Below are 20,797 nucleotides of genomic sequence, written 5' to 3'. Positions count from 1 at the left end.
GTAACAAAAACCTGCATCCCCTGCAGCCTTTCATATTTGAGGGCTGCTACACTACAGTAACAACGTTCTTTAGTAAAATAAATGTTGTAATTGTAATATGACGGTCGACAATAGGTGAGATACTGTGTATGCTGCAAAAATTATTTAAAAAGATACAGTATATACAATCTACAAAATACAGCAAACACTTGGAAAATGCAGTTTAATCTATTAGAGCATAAATTGTTACACACAGGCCAAAAGAACATTCATTATAAGTACAATAAAAATAACACTGATTTTCATGGTTTAAATCAATGTAACATTGTGAATTTCCCCTTGGGATTAATAAAGTATCTATCTATCATTTGTATTGTCTGAACAATGTACTAGTGTTAGATTGGTACTATAATTATTCAATTTTTGAATTTGGTATCGATACCAGCTTTAAATCTCAGTACTGGTACCAAAACGGTACCAAAGCAAATAATAGATATCCCCCCTCTAAACACCACCCACACCAGTGTTCTTGCTCCACCCCATAATTGTGCACCTTGCTGCCTTGATGCTCTACGCAAATTAATGTAAAACACAAGGCTTTGAGGGATGGTCCCCCTTGGAGTCTCCAGCACATCTATATCTCTCTATTATATAAAAAAATCTTGGGTCGGGACCTGATTTTCTTGGAGAAACTTTAAAGTCCCACGAGACAAGGAGGACAGCTGCTTTAAAGGCTTTTAAATGTTCGAAGCGCTGCGCAACATGCAGATCACACAGCAGCAGCAGCAAGCCAGCTGATCGAGCATAGACGAGGTAAAAAAAATCTGTTTATTCCCATTGTATCACTGTTTAAGAGGGGGTTTCGAAGTAGCGACTGCATATTCTTAGTGTGCGTTCTGCCACCCTCTTCACAACGCGAGAGGCAGAGATGCGAAGTGGCTGGCACGTAGCGTGCCCCGCGGGGGGAGGGAGAGGGTGGGCGAGCAAAACCCCCTACTTAATATAGTTCAAAGAGTCATGGGTGTTCCCCATGGTGAATCAAGCTAGATGTAATACATATATTATGTCAAAGAGCAGGGGTGGGGGCAGTTGTTGCGATTGTGCTATTAAATGACTGAATGTGGCATCCTTTGAAGCTATCATTTACTGCTGGTACTGAAATCTACAAAATGCTGGTACTGTACCTTTTAAAACATTGAGTTTTTCAGTACATTTTTAGGACCAGTGTACATTACAAAATAAAATGGCATATTTATTGTTAAATTATACTGTGAAAACAAGTAGACATAAATCAATGGATTAAATCCCTAAACAATCTTCTCCATTCATGAATAAAGCAGTTTAATTCCCTTTGCCTATCACATGGATATGCCCTTTAGGCCCAGAATGCACACATAATACTGCTAAGTCTTTTTTTTTGTAACCTGTTGACCAGAATTGCATACAGTACTCCAGATGTGATCTCACTAGCACATTGCACATAATCATCATTGGCATCACCATTACCACCAGTTTAACTGCCATCTTCTGAGTTTACCCATGTTCATCAATTACACAATTACAAATCTTTTTCATCCACTGACAATGGTACTGGACAGCCTTTGGGGCAAGATTCATTTTTTTCATATTATCTGACAAGACCCCAACTACATGTTCTTTCGCCTCCCTCTGGGACTAATCTCCTCCACCTCTTTACCCAGTCATCTCCGGTCTTCTGCTTCACATGCCCAAACCATCTTTGTCTGTTTCCCCTATGCACAACTTCTATCGTCTCCACAGCAAGTCCTTTTTTAAACTGAGTATTCACCCTTCTCTCTTTCTGTGAAACTCCATACATCCACTTGATCATTCTCATCTCTGTTCTTTCCAGCTTTGCTTCATGTTGCTATTCATCAGCCATGTCTCACTCCCAGATTGCAAACTACACTTTACTATACAGATTTCAAAAAGGTTTACTTTTTGAAGTCAGAGTTAAGGATAGCTCACAGAACTTGTTCCATGCACCCTTGCTATCACTACTCTGTCTGTGTGCATTCAACCTGTCATCTAAACAGCACAACCTTATTATCTTTGTCAAAATAACTCTATTGCTCATATCCAACTTCGCACATACTACAGCAGCATTCTACATGCCCCTTTCAATCTTTCTACAAAGGTCTCATTCACCCCCTATAGACTACCTTTCACACTGTTGCATCATTTATGCATCCATGTCTGACAGCCAGCGCACTGAATTGAGTTTCTCCCAATGCCATTACTGCACATACCACACAGTTATGCTCCCACCCCCCCAACATCTCCTCCTGCCCCTTTGCTTCCACCCCTCACCTTGGTCTTTCCTGAATATAACTTGGGGCCTTTCACTTCCAAACTAGCTTTCCATTTCAGTATCTTCTTTTTCAGTTCCACTTCACTTTTTGTCATCAATACTCAGGTGTACCTCACCTGTCACTAACCCTATCTGCTTTCCTGACAATCAGTGTGATTCCTCATACATTGACATTACCACAGACAAACCAACCCTAAATTTCTCAACACCAATTGCACCTCCTCTTTCAGCACCCTGACAAATGCATTCTCCAGATCTACAAATGCTACCTTCCCAATCATGAAACCAAGCTGCATCTTGCTAACTTTCATCAGATCCTTGATTCTTTTTTCTAGCACTCTCTCAACCTTCTTTATTTACGAAAGCCGAGATAGGATGTGCATTATCGTTATTTTTTTTTAATTGTTTCCTCGAGATAACGGACTCATTTTATCGAAATCTCGATAAAACAAAAGATCATGTTTTCTCGAAATTATGAAATAATTGTATCTAACGTTTAATGTTTAGCTTATTGAAGCCACGTCCTGTTTGAAATGGCAGAAGAGCAGAACTGTATTGATCAGCGCGTCACATTTTTGTTCAATCAAGGGCTGACACAGGCTGAAATATGCTTTTGCCTTAGTTTAGAAAATAATAACGTTAGTGTCTGTCATTTAAGAAGACGGTTAGCAAGGCTTCAGCTGTATAGGTGTCGCAATCTAAGGTAATCAAATCTGATGCCAGGAGCAAAGGTTAAGTTTCGTTTTCTCGAGATTTGCGATAAAATTATTCTGTTATTTCAAGAAAACAAATTTTCATTTTCTCGACATCTCGAAAAAATGATTCCATTATCTCAAGAAAACAACATTTGTTTTCTCAAGATCTCGATAAAATTAGTCTGTTATCTCGAGGAGACAATTTTAAAAAATAACGATATTGCACGTCCTCTCTTGGCTTCCGTATTTATTACCCACTCAGATGCACCCCACTCCAATGAGGCCCCCTTCTTTAATACTGGAATGAGCACACTTCTCTCCTCCTCTCTCTTCTCTTCAGGAATCTTTCCCTTATACACAATCACATGGCACAGAGCTGTGAACCATTCGGCTGAAGAACTTTCAACTGCCTTCAGCATTTCTGACACCACTTAGCTGGGCCTGCTGCTTTTCCTATATTTATGGTTTTCAGCATTTTTTCAAGCCTTCTCTTTTGAGAACTTACTGCTTGGTCCTACTTCTTTCTGTGAACAAACACCATTATCTGTTTCATTCTCCTCATTCAGGAACTTCTCCACATACTGTACTTTGCATAGGTATCCTTAATCGCATTACAATCAATCACAATGTTACTTTAGCATATCTTTTACCAGTTTTCACATACTAGTAACTTTTAGAACATTTTACAGCATGCAGAAAACCCCACTGTAACCTTGTGAGAATGTTTCTTTAACTTAGTAAGCTAAGTTAATTCGCTGGGCTGATCCATGGGGTTATCAGTTTCAGTAGGTTTTTGCAAGAAGGCACACAGAATGATTCTGTTAAAATATCCTGACAGTTTGTTCTGTGTTAAAATTGATCATTTTCAACATTGGTATATTAAACAGTGGCAGTGTGCCAAATTCGTAGACCAGATGACACTTACTTGGTATCTTTTCATTAGAGCTTCATTTTTTTTTCCGTAGAGCTTCAATCTTCCTGTCCAGTTCTGCATCCTTCTGTTCTTTTTTTTTTAACATGATGTCGGAGGACATGCTCTAAAAGAACAAACAAACAATACAGATAAAATTGGCAAAGGAACACAAGCACACCATTTAGAAGTTACTGGAAGGGAAAAAAACACAATCATGTCAATAAATTTACTCTTTTCCTTTAACATACAGTTGTGCTTGAAAGTTTGTGAACCCTTTAGAATTTTCTATATTTCTGCATATATATGACCTAAAACATCATCAGATTTTCACTCAAGTCCTAAAAGTAGATAAAGAGAAACCAGATAAACAAATGAGACAAAAATATTATACTTGGTCATTTATTTATTGAGGAAAATGTTCAAATATTACATATTTGTGAGTGGCAAAAGTATGTGAACCTCTAGGATTAGCAGTTAGTTTGAAGGTGAAATTAGAGTCAGGTGTTTTCAATCAATAGGATGACAATCGGGTGTGACTGGGCACCCTGTGTTATTTAAAGAACAGGGATCTATCAAAGTCTGCTCTTCACAACACGTTTGTGGAAGTGTATCATGACACGAACAAAGGAGATTTCTGAGGACCTCAGAAAAAGAGTTGTTAATGTTCATCAGGCTGGAAAAGGTTACAAAACCATCTCTAAAGAGTTTGGACTCCATCAATCCACAGTCAGACAGATTGTGTACAAATGGAGGAAATTCAAGACCATTGTTACCCTCCCCAGGAGTGGTCGACCAACAAAGATCACTCCAAGAGCAAGGCGTGTAATAGTCGGCGAGGTCACAAAGGACCCCAGGGTAACTTCTAAGCAACTGAAGGCCTCTCTCACATTGGTTAATGTTCATGTTCATGAGTCCACCATCAGAAGAACACTTAACAACAATGGTGTGCATGGCAGGGTTGCAAGGAGAAAGCCACTGCTCTCCAAAAAAAGCATTGCTGCTCGTCTGCAGTTTGCTAAAGATCACGTGGACAAACCAGAAGGCTATTGGAAGAATGTTTTGTGGACAGATGAGACCAAAATAGAACTTTTTGGTTTAAATGAAAAGCATTATGTTTGGAGAAAGGAAAACACTGCATTCCAGCATAAGAACCTTATCCCATCTGTGAAACATGGTGGTGGTAGTAGCACCATGGTTTGTCCCTGTTTTGCTGCATCTGGGCCAGGACAGCTTGCCTTTATTGATGGAACAATGAATTCTGAATTATATCAGAGAATTCTAAAGGAAAATTTCAGGACATCTGTCCATGAACTGAATCTGAAGAGAAGGTGGGTCATGCAGCAAGACAATGACCCTAAGCACACAAGTCGTTCTACCAAAGAATGGTTAAAGAAGAATAAAGTTAATGTTTTGGAATGGCCAAGTCAAAGTCCTGACCTTAATCCAAACGAAATGTTGTGGAAGGACCTGAAGCGAGCATTTAATGTGAGGAAACCCACCAACATCCCAGAGTTGAAGCTGTTCTGTACAGAGGAATGGGCTAAAATTCCTCCAAGCTGGTGTGCAGGACTGATCAACAGTTACCGGAAATGTTTAGTTGCAGTTATTGCTGCAAACGGGGGGTCACACCAGATACTGAAAGCAAAGGTTCACATACTTTTGCCACTCACAAATATGTAATATTCGATCATTTTCCTTAATAAATAAATGACCAAGTATAATATTTTTGTCTCATTTGTTTAACTGGTTTCTCTTTATCTACTTTTAGGACTTGAGTGAAATTTTATTTATTTATGCAGAAATATAGAAAATTCTAAAGGGTTCACAAACTTTCAAGCACAACTGTAGGTCATGTTTTTTGTTTCTATTATTAAAACAACTTGACACCAATTCTTCTTAATGCTCTAGTTTCACTAGCTGAGTTCTTAAAATTGCACTTGTATTTGCCTATCAAGATAATTAAGCCAGGCACAATATTTTAATTTTAACATTCATATATTTCACAAATATTGTGGACACTAGAGGGCACCTTCGCTCCTCAAACCCAACACAACAGACATAGGGCACGAGTTAAAAGCACAAACAGCTTATTTTTAGGAAAACTCTTTTCAAAGAATTCCCCACCACCACTGCAACAAGTAAATAATATTCACCACACACAATTCTTTGTCTTTCTCTTCTCTTTCTCCTCCGCTCCCCTCAGCAAGCTTTGGCCACCTACCACCTGACTCTGGCTTGACCCTATGAGGTTGGTCAGGTCCTCTTATATTGGCCAACCCGGAAGTGCTTATTCTCTTCCGCCCTCGTGGTCTGCACCTGTTCTCTGGACACCTAACATAAAATAATACCTCCCCCCTCCAGTATACTGGTGGCTCTGACACACTCCACATACTATTAGCACAAACACTAAAGAGTGTGATTATGCCTTTTCAGACCTACACCTCATCTTTACCAACATGAGGAAAAAAATAAGGTCAACATTTTTAAAGACTCAATGGGATAGTCCAAGTGTGACAACCTTTAATTCTGAATGCAGATGTATATATAACTCACTGGCTGTATTTAACTAAAGAGGTATGACACAAAGAAGGGCATAGTGCACACCAGGATAAAACGAAAGAATGAAATGGTGGTGTATTTCATACAGAAATTAATAACTGGGGTCTAAATGAGTCCTAAAAACAAAATTTGAGAATACAATATTAATGCAATGTTCAGTTAATTTTTGATAAAATATTTTTGAGTTCACTGGATAAATAAACATAAATTAACATTTCATAATCCTTTAAAAATAATCTATTTTCTAAAATATTTTTTTCCTTAATTAGCAGCTAAACAATAATGAGATACAAAATGAGCCAAAACAGCTGGTGCACACCATACAATATCTGAAAATAAAAAGGGTGGAGGTCTCAGGAATGTTGATCTGCTCAGGTCCACAAAACATTTTACTGGTGCTCTTAGAAAAGAGAAAATCAATAATTTCAAAAGTGTATCCTATTGCACAATGAGAGAAGCAACAAGCCATGGAATTAAAGAATGGGTTTAATGAATGACAAGAATCAATGCCTAATTAAGCAACCGGTTGGAGTGAAATTGGTTGGAGTTTGAGGCCCTGACTTAGTTGGTCTTGTGTTGGCTCACTCACTTCTCATTTTGTTTCTGTCTGGGTGCTGTTTAAGGAAAGAAATGAAGAAATTCAGGGGAACAAATCTTTAAAAAGCAATGCAATTAAAATGAATTCACAAGGAGTTAATTAGCAGCACAAACAGGGCACTCATTAAAGAAAAGGGTTAGAATGAAAACCTGCAGCCATGGTGGTCCTCCAGGACTGGAGCTGGTGACCCCTGCACTAATGTATAAGAATACTTTACAAACTTTACACTGCTGTAAAAGGTTGCAGGTGAACGCCAACCCCAAATATACTGTAAAACTGAAGAAAGAAAGAAAGAAAGAAAGAAAGAAAGAAAGAAAGAAAGAAAGAAAGAAAGAAAGAAAGAAAGAAAGAAAGAAAGAAAGAAAGAAAGAAAGAAAGAAAATTGGATTACCAGGTTTTCAAAGCTGATAGTCCAGCAGACTGCTATATGCATTTATAATCTGCCCATCCTGATTTGGAAGAGCGAAAACAACTGTAGCCTTAAAACTGAATAGAAATATTGCATCTACAAGTGAACTACTCTTTATGAAAATCTTTTTGATGTTTTTATTGAAACCTACGCAACAGTAACAAAATGTTTATCTAGACAGAAAAATTATTTTGTCTAAAAAGTACTAAAATTCTTTGGAACAAACACAATTTGCTTTCATGTATATTAAAAACTAAACTCTTGTATAAATCACCAATTTTCTGTTGAACAACATGCAGGAAATAAAAAAAACGTGTTTGCAGACATTCAACTTTAATCCTCTTTGTTTAATGTTGTCTCAAAATCTTTCAGAATGTAAGTAGTCTTTCAAATTTATTTTCTATCTCTATTAATGTTCTATGCTTTACTGTTTTTAGTGATATGAATCCCATCCATCCATCCATTTTCCAACCCACTGAACCCGAACACAGGGTCACGGGGGTCTGCTGGAGCCAATCCCAGCCAACACAGGGCACAAGGCAAGAACCAATCCCGGGAAGGGTGCCAACCCACCGCAGGACACACACAAACACACCCACACACCAAGCACACACTAGGGCCAATTTAGAATTGCCAATCCACCTAACCTTCATGTCTTTGGACTGTGGGAGGAAACCGCAGCGCCCGGAGGAAACCCACGCAGACATGAGGAGAATATGCAAACTCCACACAGGGAGGACCCGGGATGCGAACCGGGGTCTCCTAACTGCGAGGCAGCAGTGCTACCACTGTGCCGCCCGTGATATGAATTTCATAATAAAAAATTAATTGTGAGGTTAACAAACCCAATACTATTCTACAATATAGCCATTTAAATGTTTGTTTCAAGTTTAATTTGCTTCAAAGAGCTTTGTACTGAGTTTCATTGTTTCTAATTTATTTCTTACAATTATTCTTAGATATCTATTGTCTAAAGCATCTAATGTTGTCATTTTTTGGTGCTGTTACCCAATAACATCACATCCATAAATGAAGGCAGATACAAATATTTACTTTTTGTTGAAATTTTCCTCAAGTTTTTACTGGAAGAAAATATTGCTCTCTGTATTTCAGGTGTACAATACAATCTCAAAGTTCAGACCTGCTTAATATTCAGAGTATAAATAAAGCTAGCATTGGAGACAAGGCCTTTAGTTATACAACACTCAAACTCTGGAAAAATCTGCATAACAATATTAGAAAAATCCCACTGGTCTTAACATTTACAAATCAAGGATATTCATTTATTATTTCAAAATGACATAAGGCAGGTAGGGCTGCTGATGAGGTTGCTTTTTTATATTGGATCCTGTAATATTTTTTTTCATTTGCCATTACTGAGTCATTTCCATTTGCTTTCTCTTCTTGGCATTCATGGTCTGCCTTGAATTAAATACACTGTCCTACATGATAGACCTATAGATATCTTGTGTCTAAAGTACTGTAAATTATCAATGAAATTATCATTTTTAGCACATGTATGACTTAAAACACCACATATACTGCACTGTATATATGCTTGCTACATTTCATTTTTCAAATTATGTTTGTACTTATTTACAGCACACTGGACTCCAGAATGGAAGTGCACATAATAACAAATTGAACTGAAAGCGAATATTGTGAATTGCTTTTGTTGGTGTACTTACTACTGCATTATTCTTAATTTATTGAGCATTTTAATTTGTTTACATTTACATGTTATTATGCACCCATGTTTTTGTTTATATTTACTAGGGGGCTCTGCCCCCTGCTTGCTTCGCTCGCCCACCCCCGGGTTTGGTTTCCCGGATATACAATTTAAAGAGACTGTTATTTTCATGGGAATTGTTACATATGCATTATTTTCACTTTTACTTTAAAACTTTTGTAAAAACAATATTTGGAATTAACTTTTCTTCAAGATAGCATTAAATTTTGATTCCATGTTTGAACTTACATTGTGACAACACAACGTATATCTGACTGTGAGTGAATATCATTTCTTTCTCTCTAATAAATAAAACGACTTTCTCGAATGTTTCTCCATGCTCTTTCTTCATGGCTTTGTCGTTGACATGTCATCTAGAACGTATAAAATTATTGTCCTGATAAAATTTATAAGAGCTGACAGCGCAGAAATTGTGTCTTACAAAAGCATTCACACGACTGAGGTTAGATGACCGTGGTCTTGTTTGAAAATAATTGTAAGTAGGACGTGACTTGAAAGAATCTCATGTTAAAAGTCTCCGTCTTACGGGACTTCACACCGCAACAACGTTTTTAGAATCTTTTAATTCTTGCTGGCAACATGAATTAGACGATCTACAAGTCTCAGACTTAAAAGTTTAAATCCAAACAATATATTCGATCTCTTCTAGCTGTTCCGTTATTTCACTGAGTAATAATTTCTGTTTGTTTGCGCTAATACGATCTTTATTATACTTTTTTTGAGACTTTTGAATTTTAGTACTTTCATTGTCTCTAACCTGCTGTGCATGTGTATCGTGCCAACTTTTTTGAACCTCTTTACGATGTTCTACTTTGTCATCTCTCTTTGTCCTTTATTTCCAGCCTCGGGCGTGGTTAAATCTCTTTCTCACGGGACGTATAAAGCTGCTCACGTTGTGAAGGGGGGGGGGAGGTGAACGCTAGCTAAGGAGATGCGGTCGGATCTCCTGCTGGCTTGCTGCTGCTGCTGGCGAGCTGCGTGTTCTGCTTGTCGCACTGCGCGTCAATCATTTAAATGCCTGTACAGCAGCTGTCCTTTTGTCTCACTGCCTTGTCTCTGGTGACGTCAAAGTGTCTTCCGAGAAGATCACGTCTCGTCTCCCTCCCAAGATTTTTTTTATAATAGAGAGATATACTATAAGGTAGCTATGTTTATGTGATGTTAACATATTTCTAATGTAGCAGCTTTAAAGTTCTTTAAGTGCTTAAACACCCTGCTGTGACTTTTTTACTACTACCAACTTCCAATTGTATGTTTGTCGATTTACTGAAACTATTTAAACCAGTTTTACAGTTGTGAGAAGCTGGTGCCTATCTTAGCAGCACTAGGGGCAAGGCAGTAACCAACCCAAGATGGGGTGCTAATGCTATATAGTAAACATCCACTCACATTCGTCCTTGTACAATTTATTTTTGATATATTTATACTATGACTTTTTTAAAAATATATTTCTATTTAATATCCATCCATCCATCCATTTTCTATACCCACTCCTACAGAGCAGGGTTACGGCAGCCCATCTCAGCAAGCATTGGGCAAAAGGCAGCCACAATCACTAGACAATTTCAGGGTGAACATACTCAAACCCCTAAAGGTCAATTTAGCATCACCAGCACACATAACCTGGATGTCTTAGGACAGTGGAAGAAAACTGGAGCACCCGGAGAAAACCCTCATGTTCATGGGGAGAACATGGAAACTCTACACGGGGAGAACCTGGGACATTAACTTCAGTCTTCATGTTGTGAGGTAGCAGCACTACCACTGCGCCACTCTCATCTTTAATAGTAATTAATGAATATTCCAAACTACACAATGTTACAGTTGCAGAATGTATGGTTGTATTTGATTTTTATTAATTTGGGTGGAATAATGAAAAGTATAATTGATCGTTAAAATATTAGTCTGGATTATGCTTTATATTAGTGCTATTAAAAATTAGAACTGTTTTTCACATCACTTATATAGTGAATACATGTTTCTGAATTTAATAGCACTGAACTTAAGTCTTAAAAATACTGATGGCAATAGAGCAGCACAACTCATTTACATTTTTATGAAGTCATTAAAACCAGCTGGATGGATGCCAGAGCACAACACTTCCAGTCTTTGATTTATCCAACACGGTTCCTCTGTTGTCACAGTTGATCTGTCTTAAAGTTTAGTCTCAGCTGGCCAAAATGTTTTTGAAATTAACGGTAATAAAACATATGAATTTAGCAGCTATAAAGTAAACTCCTTCATTAAACAAAATGTTTAAGGTAATCAGTCTGTATTTCCAGGTTTTCTTCAGTTTTTCCTGTATGTATCTCTGTCTGTACACTGTTTATTTTTTTCATATTACCCTCTTAGTATTGGCATTAAACCCATTTTGAGTTATCACCTTTAGATCCATCCATCCATCCATTTTCCAACCCGCTGAATCTGAACACAGTGTCACGGGGGTCTGCTGGAGCCAATCCCAGCCAACACAGGGCACAAGGCAGGAACCAATCCCGGGCAGGGTGCCAACCCACCGCAGGACACACACAAACACACCCACACACCAAGCACACACTAGGGCCAATTTAGAATCGCCAATCCACCTAACCTGCATGTCTTTGGACTGTGGGAGGAAACCGGAGCGCCCGGAGGAAACCCATGCGGACACGGGGAGAACATGCAAACTCTACGCAGGGAGGACCCGGGAAGCGAACCCAGGTCCCCAGATCTCCCAACTGCGAGGCAGCAGCGCTACCCACTGCACCACCGTGCCGCCCTATCATCTTTAGATATGTATGAAGTCAGTCCACCACACAGCATCACTATGCAGTAGGCTACTGCGAAGGGCACTATATAAACATACATTCTACTGACTACTGTATCTTAGAGGAAAAAATAAGGAGCAGAGGTCCCTAGCCAGTGTACCCCCTCCTGAGGATCACCGTGGGCAGCTTTGAGCCCAAGATCTCAGTAAGTTGAAATATGAGTGGTCCTGTTCAGGGCAAGGTAGAAAAGAGTGGAGGACATGAGAGATGTTTACCATAACAGCAGAAGGTGTCTAACAAATGTCCAGGGGGTAATATTCTCAATTAAATTAAAGGAACCCTAACCTGCATGTCTTTGGACTGTGGGAGAAAACTGGAGCGCCCGGAGGAAACCCATGCGGACACGGGGAGAACATGCAAACTCCACGCAGGGAGGACCCGGGAAGCGAACCCAGGTCCCCAGATCTCCCAACTGCGAGGCAGCAGCGCTACCCACTGCGCCACCGTGCCGCCCTATCACCTTTAGATATGTATGTTAATTAAAATAATTAATTTGCTTCTTCTAATACAAATACAATATTGCTCATTTTTCAATTTATAGTCCTGCACCTGACTACATCATTTTAGTTTAATCCTGATGCTCTGTATACTCAATTAATTATCATTATCATTCATGGTGGCTTCAAAATCCATACTAACCCCTACTATCTCTTCTGTTCTTTTACTGGTTTTTTGTGGTGGCAATCTGCACCATCACCACCTGATCAAAGCACCGTAATGTCCCTACATTGATGGATTAAAGGTCAGAAGTCCCTATGACCGTCATCATCAAGTTCTTTCATGAGGAACCTGAATACAATGAGGACTGATTGAGGTCATTTATGTTAGGTAGAATGCCTAGAGGGGGCTGGGTGGTCTCGTGGCCTTGGAACCCCTACAGATTTTTTTTCTCCAGCCGTCTGGAGTTTTTTTTTTTTTTTTTTTCTGTCCTCCCTGGCCATTGGACCCTACTTTTATTCTATGTTAATTAGTGTTCCCTTATTTTAATACTTATTTATTTTGTCTTTTTTCTTTCTTCATCATGTAAAGCACTCTGAGCTACATTTTTCGTATGAAGATGTGCTATAAAAATAAATGTTGTTGCTGTTGTTATCATCCTTTTAACTTTACTGCGCTGAAGATAAAAACACTCTTCATTTGTTATACGGTAGATTTCCATACTGAGGAATGAAAGGCTATGTGCGCAGTTTCTTATTGTTTTAAACGCATGTCATCTTGAGTGCCATTCTAAGTAATTTAATCTCATGCGCTCTTCTTTGATTTACAGAATGGAAGTTCAACAACTTCAAACAGTTTTGAAATGAGAAGCAATCATGTATATTTCCACATAAACACAGGCTTTTTAAAACATTTGGGCATTGGGTAGTAGGCTGCCAGTCTCCCTACTGTCAAAAGTGGCCACTTTCTCTGAAAAAGTTAAATATGGACTGAGAGCCTGTCCATGGTCAGCCCACCGACTCGCTCCATTTCCTTCAATCCTCCCAACTGTGCTCTGCAGCACTACTCCAAGATAAAGAAACAGGTATGAAATTACTGTAAATGCTGAGATTTTCTAAACATTTTGTAAAAATATAACTCCTTTTGTAAAAAAAACAAGTGCATACTTTATTTTTCACTGGTCATGATTTGTCTTCTTAAATGTATTCCTCTTTAGAAGAAATATTAATGAAATGGTTACAAAGTCACAAAGCAGTTTAAGTCCAGCAAGAAAGATGCTAAATAAAATGGTTCAGCTGTAACAACACAACATGCTCAGACCCACTAAATCCTTTTCAGGGTTGTGAGGGTATCACAGTCTATTCCTGCAGCAACAGGCTCAAGGTAGGAATCAAACATGGAGAGAGCACCACTACGTCACAAGGCCTACTTCGTACACACACACACATAAACATAAACACACTTACACAAGGCCAACTGGAACATTTGTTAAAGCCAGACACTTTATAACTGGCAATCAAACTAACAAGAATGTTTTTGTAACGTAGGAGAAAAATCCAAACAGACATGAGAAGAACTTGCAAAATTCTCATAGAGGTCATATGGTTTGAATCCACAAGGGCTGGTCAGTGTGACTGATTGTGGCTGCTCTGATTTACCCATTGTAGCATACAGCCGGGGCCCTTGACCGGCCGGTACACCTCCACGCTGAGAGGACCAGGGGAGCAAGCGTGGCCAGTACGTTACTTCCCCCGGGATGCTAGATGGCAACCCCCCTGGGTTGCAGCAGTGTTTCGGACTCTTGCAGGGCTTCATGGGAGTTGGAGTTTGGTGCAGCCCTGTTGGGATCCACAGGCGCCGCCAGGGGGTGCTGCAGCTGGAGTTGCTGAGCCCTTATGGGCAGTCCTTCCACCATACCCGGAAGTGCTGCCGGAAATGAAGTCATCAAGCACCTGGAGCACTTCCGGGTGCATTATAAAAGGAGCCAGCAGCCACTACTCTGGAGGCCAGAGTCTGGAGGAGGAAGACGAAGCTTACGGAGGAGGAGTGGAGAAAGAATAAGAGATATAAAAGTATTGTGTGGAGTTGTGCTTGTGGGGACTGTGTTGTGCCTGTGAGAACAGGGAAGGCGTTGCCCACAGGCGAAGAAATAGAAATTAAACATTTATTTGTTTTATAAGTGTGCCTCCCGTGTCTGACTGTGCCGGGTCGGCGCTCATATAGCACCTTTCTGTCACACCATAATCTTACTCAATTATTTACGCTATTTTTTTTTTTCAAACGGCACTTTCTATGAAAGATAAAATACAAAGACTGTAAGGAATCTTGATTGCCTGTGCAGAATTTTCTAATAGTGATCAATATGAAAATGGCTTTATACAGTAACACGAAGTCTAATATTTGTATTGATATTGATTTGTTTGTTCTGTTCATTTCGGTAATGAAAAGAAGTATGCTAACTGGATGAAATTATTCTACTTTATTACTCTTTACATTACTCAGTGATAATTAGCATTATGAAAGATGCTATATAAAAATGACTATCCACAGTATTACTCTTTAATCTTTGCATAGCTCTGTTTGAGACTGCTCACTATGAATGGTACTTGTACCAGGTAAAGTATGGTGTTAATGTTTACGTTGATTTGTTTGTTTAGAGCCTTTGATGGAGCAGTGTTTGAAATTCACACTACATATTTTAATTGTAATTTACTTTTTATTTCTTTCCACAGTACTTTGTTATACAGTGTGTGGCAGACGGCTGGGGCACCCCTTTGACACTGGATCCAGGGAAGCAGCCATGGGATGCACACTATGTTCACCGGAACACTTGGTGGCACCCCCCCCCCCTGGATTGCTTCAGGGCCACAAGTGTGGAACACCAGAGCTCATCCCTGTTGGGCTTCGTGGCCACCACCAGGAGGAGCTGCACGGCATCCTGAGCCACCCGTATGCACTGTAATGATGCCACACCCGGAAGTGCAACCTTAATTATGTTAATTATCACCTGAAGTTCTTCCGGGTGGGCTATAAAAGGAGCCTTGGGGCGGCAGAGTCAGGAGGAGGAGGACAAAGCTGCCCAGGAGGAGTGAAGGAGAATGGCAAGTGATTTTTGTGGTGTTTTTCTTTTGTGTGTGTTTTTGGGGACTGTGTAGGGCCAGTGTGACACGCGGAAGATGTGTCCCACGGCTGAAGAAAACAAAGTCTTTTTGTTCATTTTACCTGTGTCTCCGCTGTGAGTCTGTGTCAGGTCGGCGCCTATAAAGCGCCTTACACCACAAGTGTTATACTACTTTGTTATAGTAAACACTATGACAAAAGTTACAGCATATTAAATAATGATTTGCTACTCTTGACTTAGATGATCGTCATGGTGGCGCGATGGTAGCGCTGCTGCCTCGCAGTAAGGACTCCTGGGTTCGCTTCCCAGTCCTCCCTGTGTGGAGTTTGCATGTTCTCCCTGTGTCTGCGTGGGTTTCCCCCAGGTGCTCCAAAGACATGCAGGTTAGGTGCATTGGCGATCCTAAATTGTCCCTAGAGTGTGCTTGGTGTGTGGGTGTGTGTGTGTGCCCTGTGGTGGGCTGGCGCTCTGCCCGGGATTTGTTCCTGCCTTGCATCCTGTGTTGGCTGGGATTGTCTCCAGCAGACCCCTGTGACCCTGTGTTAGGATATAGCGGGTTGGACAGGACTGACTGACTGACTTAGATGATGTTTGCTCCAAAGGACCATTTACCCACAGATATTTATCCTCTTGATGAACATTATTAAGCGGAGGTTGTGTGTTACCATCCTACATTTACAAATTGCTCCAAATGGCCCTATTTGCTATTTGTATCATTTCTCTTATCTTTATTACTTTTTATGTATTGTTTCTTCTGGGAACAAGTAATCAAACTACTATAACTGCTCCTTAAAACAGTTAATGTGAGTGTATGAATGGAGTAAAAACACATTTCAATTACTATCTTATATTCACAATTCTGTGTCAGCAAGATGAATTTGTCTTCAATCAGGAGCATTATATCAGAATAATCTGCATTAAACTGAATTTTCTGTTTTATATACTACAAATTACAGACTGAAATTATCTTAAAAAATCGGGAGTGGTCTCCCCTCAACTTTCTCATATACTCAGACATGGGGATGGATATTTGAGGAGTAAACTGCAAAACAATGATTATATTTTTATATTATGTACATTAAAGAACCATCAACAACAAATCAAATCAAATTAATAATATATTGAACTATTATTATAAAAGTAAAGTTGAATAAACTGGACACTGCAGCTGCATGAATAAAAAGGTACCACTTCCGGTTAGCAGAAATAGCTCAAAACTTGATAGAAATATACGTTTTGTATCTAATACTTGAATGAAAAATTTGGTTGACCTAAGTGAAAGCGAACTCAAGTTATCGTGTTTACACACACACACACACACACAGACAATTCCAAAAATAGCAGGTTGGACAATGACTGACTGACTGACTCAGGAAGGACTAAAATGTTGAGATTCATCAAAATCTTGAGGACAAATTTTTGGACGATTACAATTGTTTCCCTATACTTCGTATATGAGAAAGTAAAAAGGCTTTCCCAGTCCACCTATATTGCAGGTTTATAGTTCATCTTAAGTATCCCATCAGAATTAAAATCAAAAATTCAGCTGACTTTGTAGAAGCATGTTTATAAAACAAATAATACTGTATAAAAGGGGCCTTAAAATCAAATGTTTTCCTAACCAGAAATGTTTACTTGTGTATTTAACATATATAGCTTGCCATTCACATAATCTGGAGATAAAATCCCACAAAAACAATAAAAATCAAAGCATAAATCATGACTGTGATAAGATCACCTTTTTATAAGTAGCTCTTTTCAGATTTAGCACTATCAATCAAAGCAATCAAGACAACCTGAAAAATAAACGAATAAAATATAGTAGAGCCTTTTTACCAGCACTGATACTATAAGAGTACAGTAAACAGAGTATTTTAAATAAATAAATAAACTAACAGTATTGAATGATAGAAAAAGACTAATGAATAATGTCCTTTGTAATGTAGCAGAGGTGACTCTCGAGTGTTCACTTAAAAGACATCTATTATTTTTAACTATGTTATCAAGGAGCAGAAATGTAGTTTTCAACATTTACAAAAAGAAACCCAAGATTGGCTGCAAAGATTAAAAAATAAAAGTCAACAGTATACTGCTAGTTAGTACCAAAACAAAGAAAAAGGTCTTTCAATCTGCATGAAGAAGCAAGTGCACATTCTGCCTGTTTTCTTGTAGGAGGTTATTTAATTTTTGTCATGTCACTACGTATTGTGGGCTTTTCAAAAGCCACTTTTTTTTCAGCTGACTACTCCTGTTGTATGGCTGTTTCTGAACGACAAAAGTCAAGAATTAACTTTTACTTTGATGTTCTAAATCAGGCACACTGTTAATATAGAAAAACAAACTTGTACAGAAAAAAAATGTAAATATACTGAATAGTGGCAAAACTGAATAAAAGGAACCAGACAGAGAAGGTCCAAAATATTATGTACAATTTTAAAAGTACTAATCCTTCAACCCAAGGAAAGCACTGGAATATCCGAAAACATTGTATACAAAAGCATACTCCATAAATGTATGATCCTGCCTAATCAGGGTGTTCTCATTAGTGGAGGATTCAACCCAAGTGGCATTTGAGGTGTTATACTAACACTGTAAGCATATAATGCAAAATGACTGATCTTTCCAACAAATTAAAGTGCAAAACTAAATTGTACGGACACATAGGCAAAAGTCAAAGCACCTGAAATACATAAACATTTTTTTCCCAAGCAAGAAAGAGTCTTTCCTTTTTCACTAAAAAGTTTAAATGAGGGAAGCATATAGTTAATATTCTACATAAGACTGTGGAAGTAACATCAAAAAATGACATAAAACCTCTAAGTAACAACTAGGTATTCATGGCAGCTAGTGTGACAACCCCAAAATAAGTGACAAAAACTTAATATGACAAATTAAACTGAAAAATACAAACAAATAAATTTGTAAAGCACTATGTCGCAGAAAAAAATATACAAATACAGTAGCAGAAGCTAAGTTCCTAGTACTAGCAGAATCTGACAAAGTGATGCAATGCAAAATTAATTAAGAAATAAACTTGGGAGATTGAGAGCTTATAAATGGCTGGGAGCTTTTTTAAATACTCAGGCCAATTAGACTCAAACAAGCCATGGGTGATGATTAAATAATTGGTGTTGCCATGCAACAACAAGCTGGGGGAGGAGAAGTGGGTGTGGTTAAAAACAAAGCATGATGATTTGCATTCTTTTTTTCAAAATTATGTTCTGCTGAGATACGTTGCTAAGAATGGTATAAGAAGACACTTTAGTTCTTAATTTAAAAATAATTCACTTAATGAAGAAGAAAAAAATACTAACTGTACAGTACAAGTATCAAATAACAATATATTCCACAATGAATTAAAATGTTCCTCTGGCAACATGAATAAGTAGCTGTACCTATGTTTATTCAGTTTGGAGTCAAGCAACTGATTTCATATACAATAAAAAATACTAATGTAAACATACAGAATAATGGATATTTACATCTGATTTACAATAATCAACTTTTAAAAACTGCATTTGAAAAAACACAGAAGTATAGAACTTTAATACCTAAATATTCAAATTAAAATATATTGTATGGACAGTGTGATAAGTATACATTTTAAAAATAATGATTAGTTATGTTAAAATAAGACCTATTTAACAATAACTTCCAACTATGCAATATGTAAGATATATTAACAGAAAAGTTAACTAAAACTGTAAGATAAAAATTTACTGTGTAATTTTAGTGTAAACTATTAAGTTATATATTAAGATTACTTTTATGTTACTAACAATATTTACTACTTCTTCCTTAATGTGCAGATTATGCCAATTCCACTATGTATGATTTTAGTTTAGTAAAGATTATTTATCTTTGATATGCATGAAATCATTCAAGTTAACTCAATTTATTTAGAGAGTTCCTGCTATACTGTTCGAATTTGTTGAACACTTATACTTAAAAAAGTCAAAATTAGACATTAGTAGTAAGTGTGCCTCATGCCCAGGTAGTAATCTGTAGGATCTGTGATCTCTCCTTATAAAAACACAAAGCATTTTCTAGAAAAGAGTGAGAATAGTAAAAACTAATCCAAGTAGAATGTACGATTATCAATTTATCTGAATACAACAATACCTTACATCACTTGGTTAAATAAAAACATCAGGCCACATCAAACAGAATATACAGACAAAACCAGAAGACATGGTGGCGCGCTTTCTGCCAGACGGGTTACTCTGTCTGCACTGGTGTTGAAAGGGCAAGTGACGCTTCAGTGTGCGAATGACAACCCTCTGTACTGGCCTCATACTTTCATAGTCAGCTGTTACTAAAGTGAAACATCGAGACAGAGGATGGTCTTTAACTAACAAGGGCTGACTAAAGCACACACAGATCTCGTGGCCCAGAATTCCCAACATTCAGGAGAACAGCTGTAGCTTCACAGGCCGATCTAGACATGGCTTTTTTCCATGTAGCTATTTGAAACCCCACATCCATATTTGTAAGCTACAAAGTAACTGAACCATAAAAATAATATCAACAGCTTTTATTTAACTGTGATAAGCTCAAAGTATGTATCATGACATACACTGGATCTTTTTTTTGCTTTTCTTGTAAAGACGGAATGAAAAAGAAGTGAGAGAGAGAAAGACGGCACTCACAGCTCTGTGCATTTTGGATGTCAGCGACGCAGACTTGGCTTCTTCCAAATGAGAGCTAGCCGGGAGAGACATCAGCAGGCTTTCACAGCGGAGGCTGCATGGACTATGCGATCATGCTTTGATTACTAAAAGCAAAGTTGGGCTGGCAGCCAAGAGCCCAGGCTGGCTTTGACAAATGTACCAAGCCCTGCAAACGTATTTCACACTGCAAACACTAGCTCTCGGGTAAAATTACTCCCCACACGCCACCCCCCATCCCTCACCCCTGCCACATTTTAAAGGGACACACGAATAATTTAAACCCAGGGAAAAGTTTGTGCAAGTGAAGCATTTCTCATTTAAGCAGAGTCATAATTCAATAGTATGTTAGCAGCTCAAGCTGGCAATGCCCACTTGCTGGGAAACTGTGGGAAGGATTTGTTTAGATTTCTTTGAATGTCAGGAACCAATAGGACAGCACATATACAGTATGTGTAAAGCCACACAGAGAAGATGAACCCATTCAAAAAAAAATTATCAAAAGTCCAACTGCTGCACAGCTACAATTTAT

The 20,797-nt window shown here is 38.4% G+C and overlaps 1 protein-coding gene across 1 annotated transcript in view; it reads right to left on the bottom strand.

Annotated features, from left to right (window-relative positions):
* The window catches only part of LOC114666973 (coiled-coil domain-containing protein 9), a 155,029-nt gene extending 134,575 nt beyond the window's left edge, over positions 1 to 20,454 (bottom strand). The window contains exons 1-2 of the mRNA XM_028822030.2: positions 20,248 to 20,454; positions 3,929 to 4,040 (exon numbers count right to left, since the gene is read on the bottom strand). Of these exons, the coding sequence (XP_028677863.2) occupies positions 3,929 to 3,997 (69 nt within the window). The 5' untranslated portion in view covers positions 3,998 to 4,040; positions 20,248 to 20,454. The remainder of the gene's footprint in view (positions 1 to 3,928; positions 4,041 to 20,247) is intronic.
* Positions 20,455 to 20,797: the final 343 nt, after the last annotated feature.

The sequence above is a fragment of the Erpetoichthys calabaricus genome, chromosome 16, assembly GCF_900747795.2.
Source record: "Erpetoichthys calabaricus chromosome 16, fErpCal1.3, whole genome shotgun sequence".
Taxonomy (NCBI): domain Eukaryota; kingdom Metazoa; phylum Chordata; class Cladistia; order Polypteriformes; family Polypteridae; genus Erpetoichthys; species Erpetoichthys calabaricus.
This window is presented reverse-complemented; position numbering and strand designations above follow the sequence as displayed.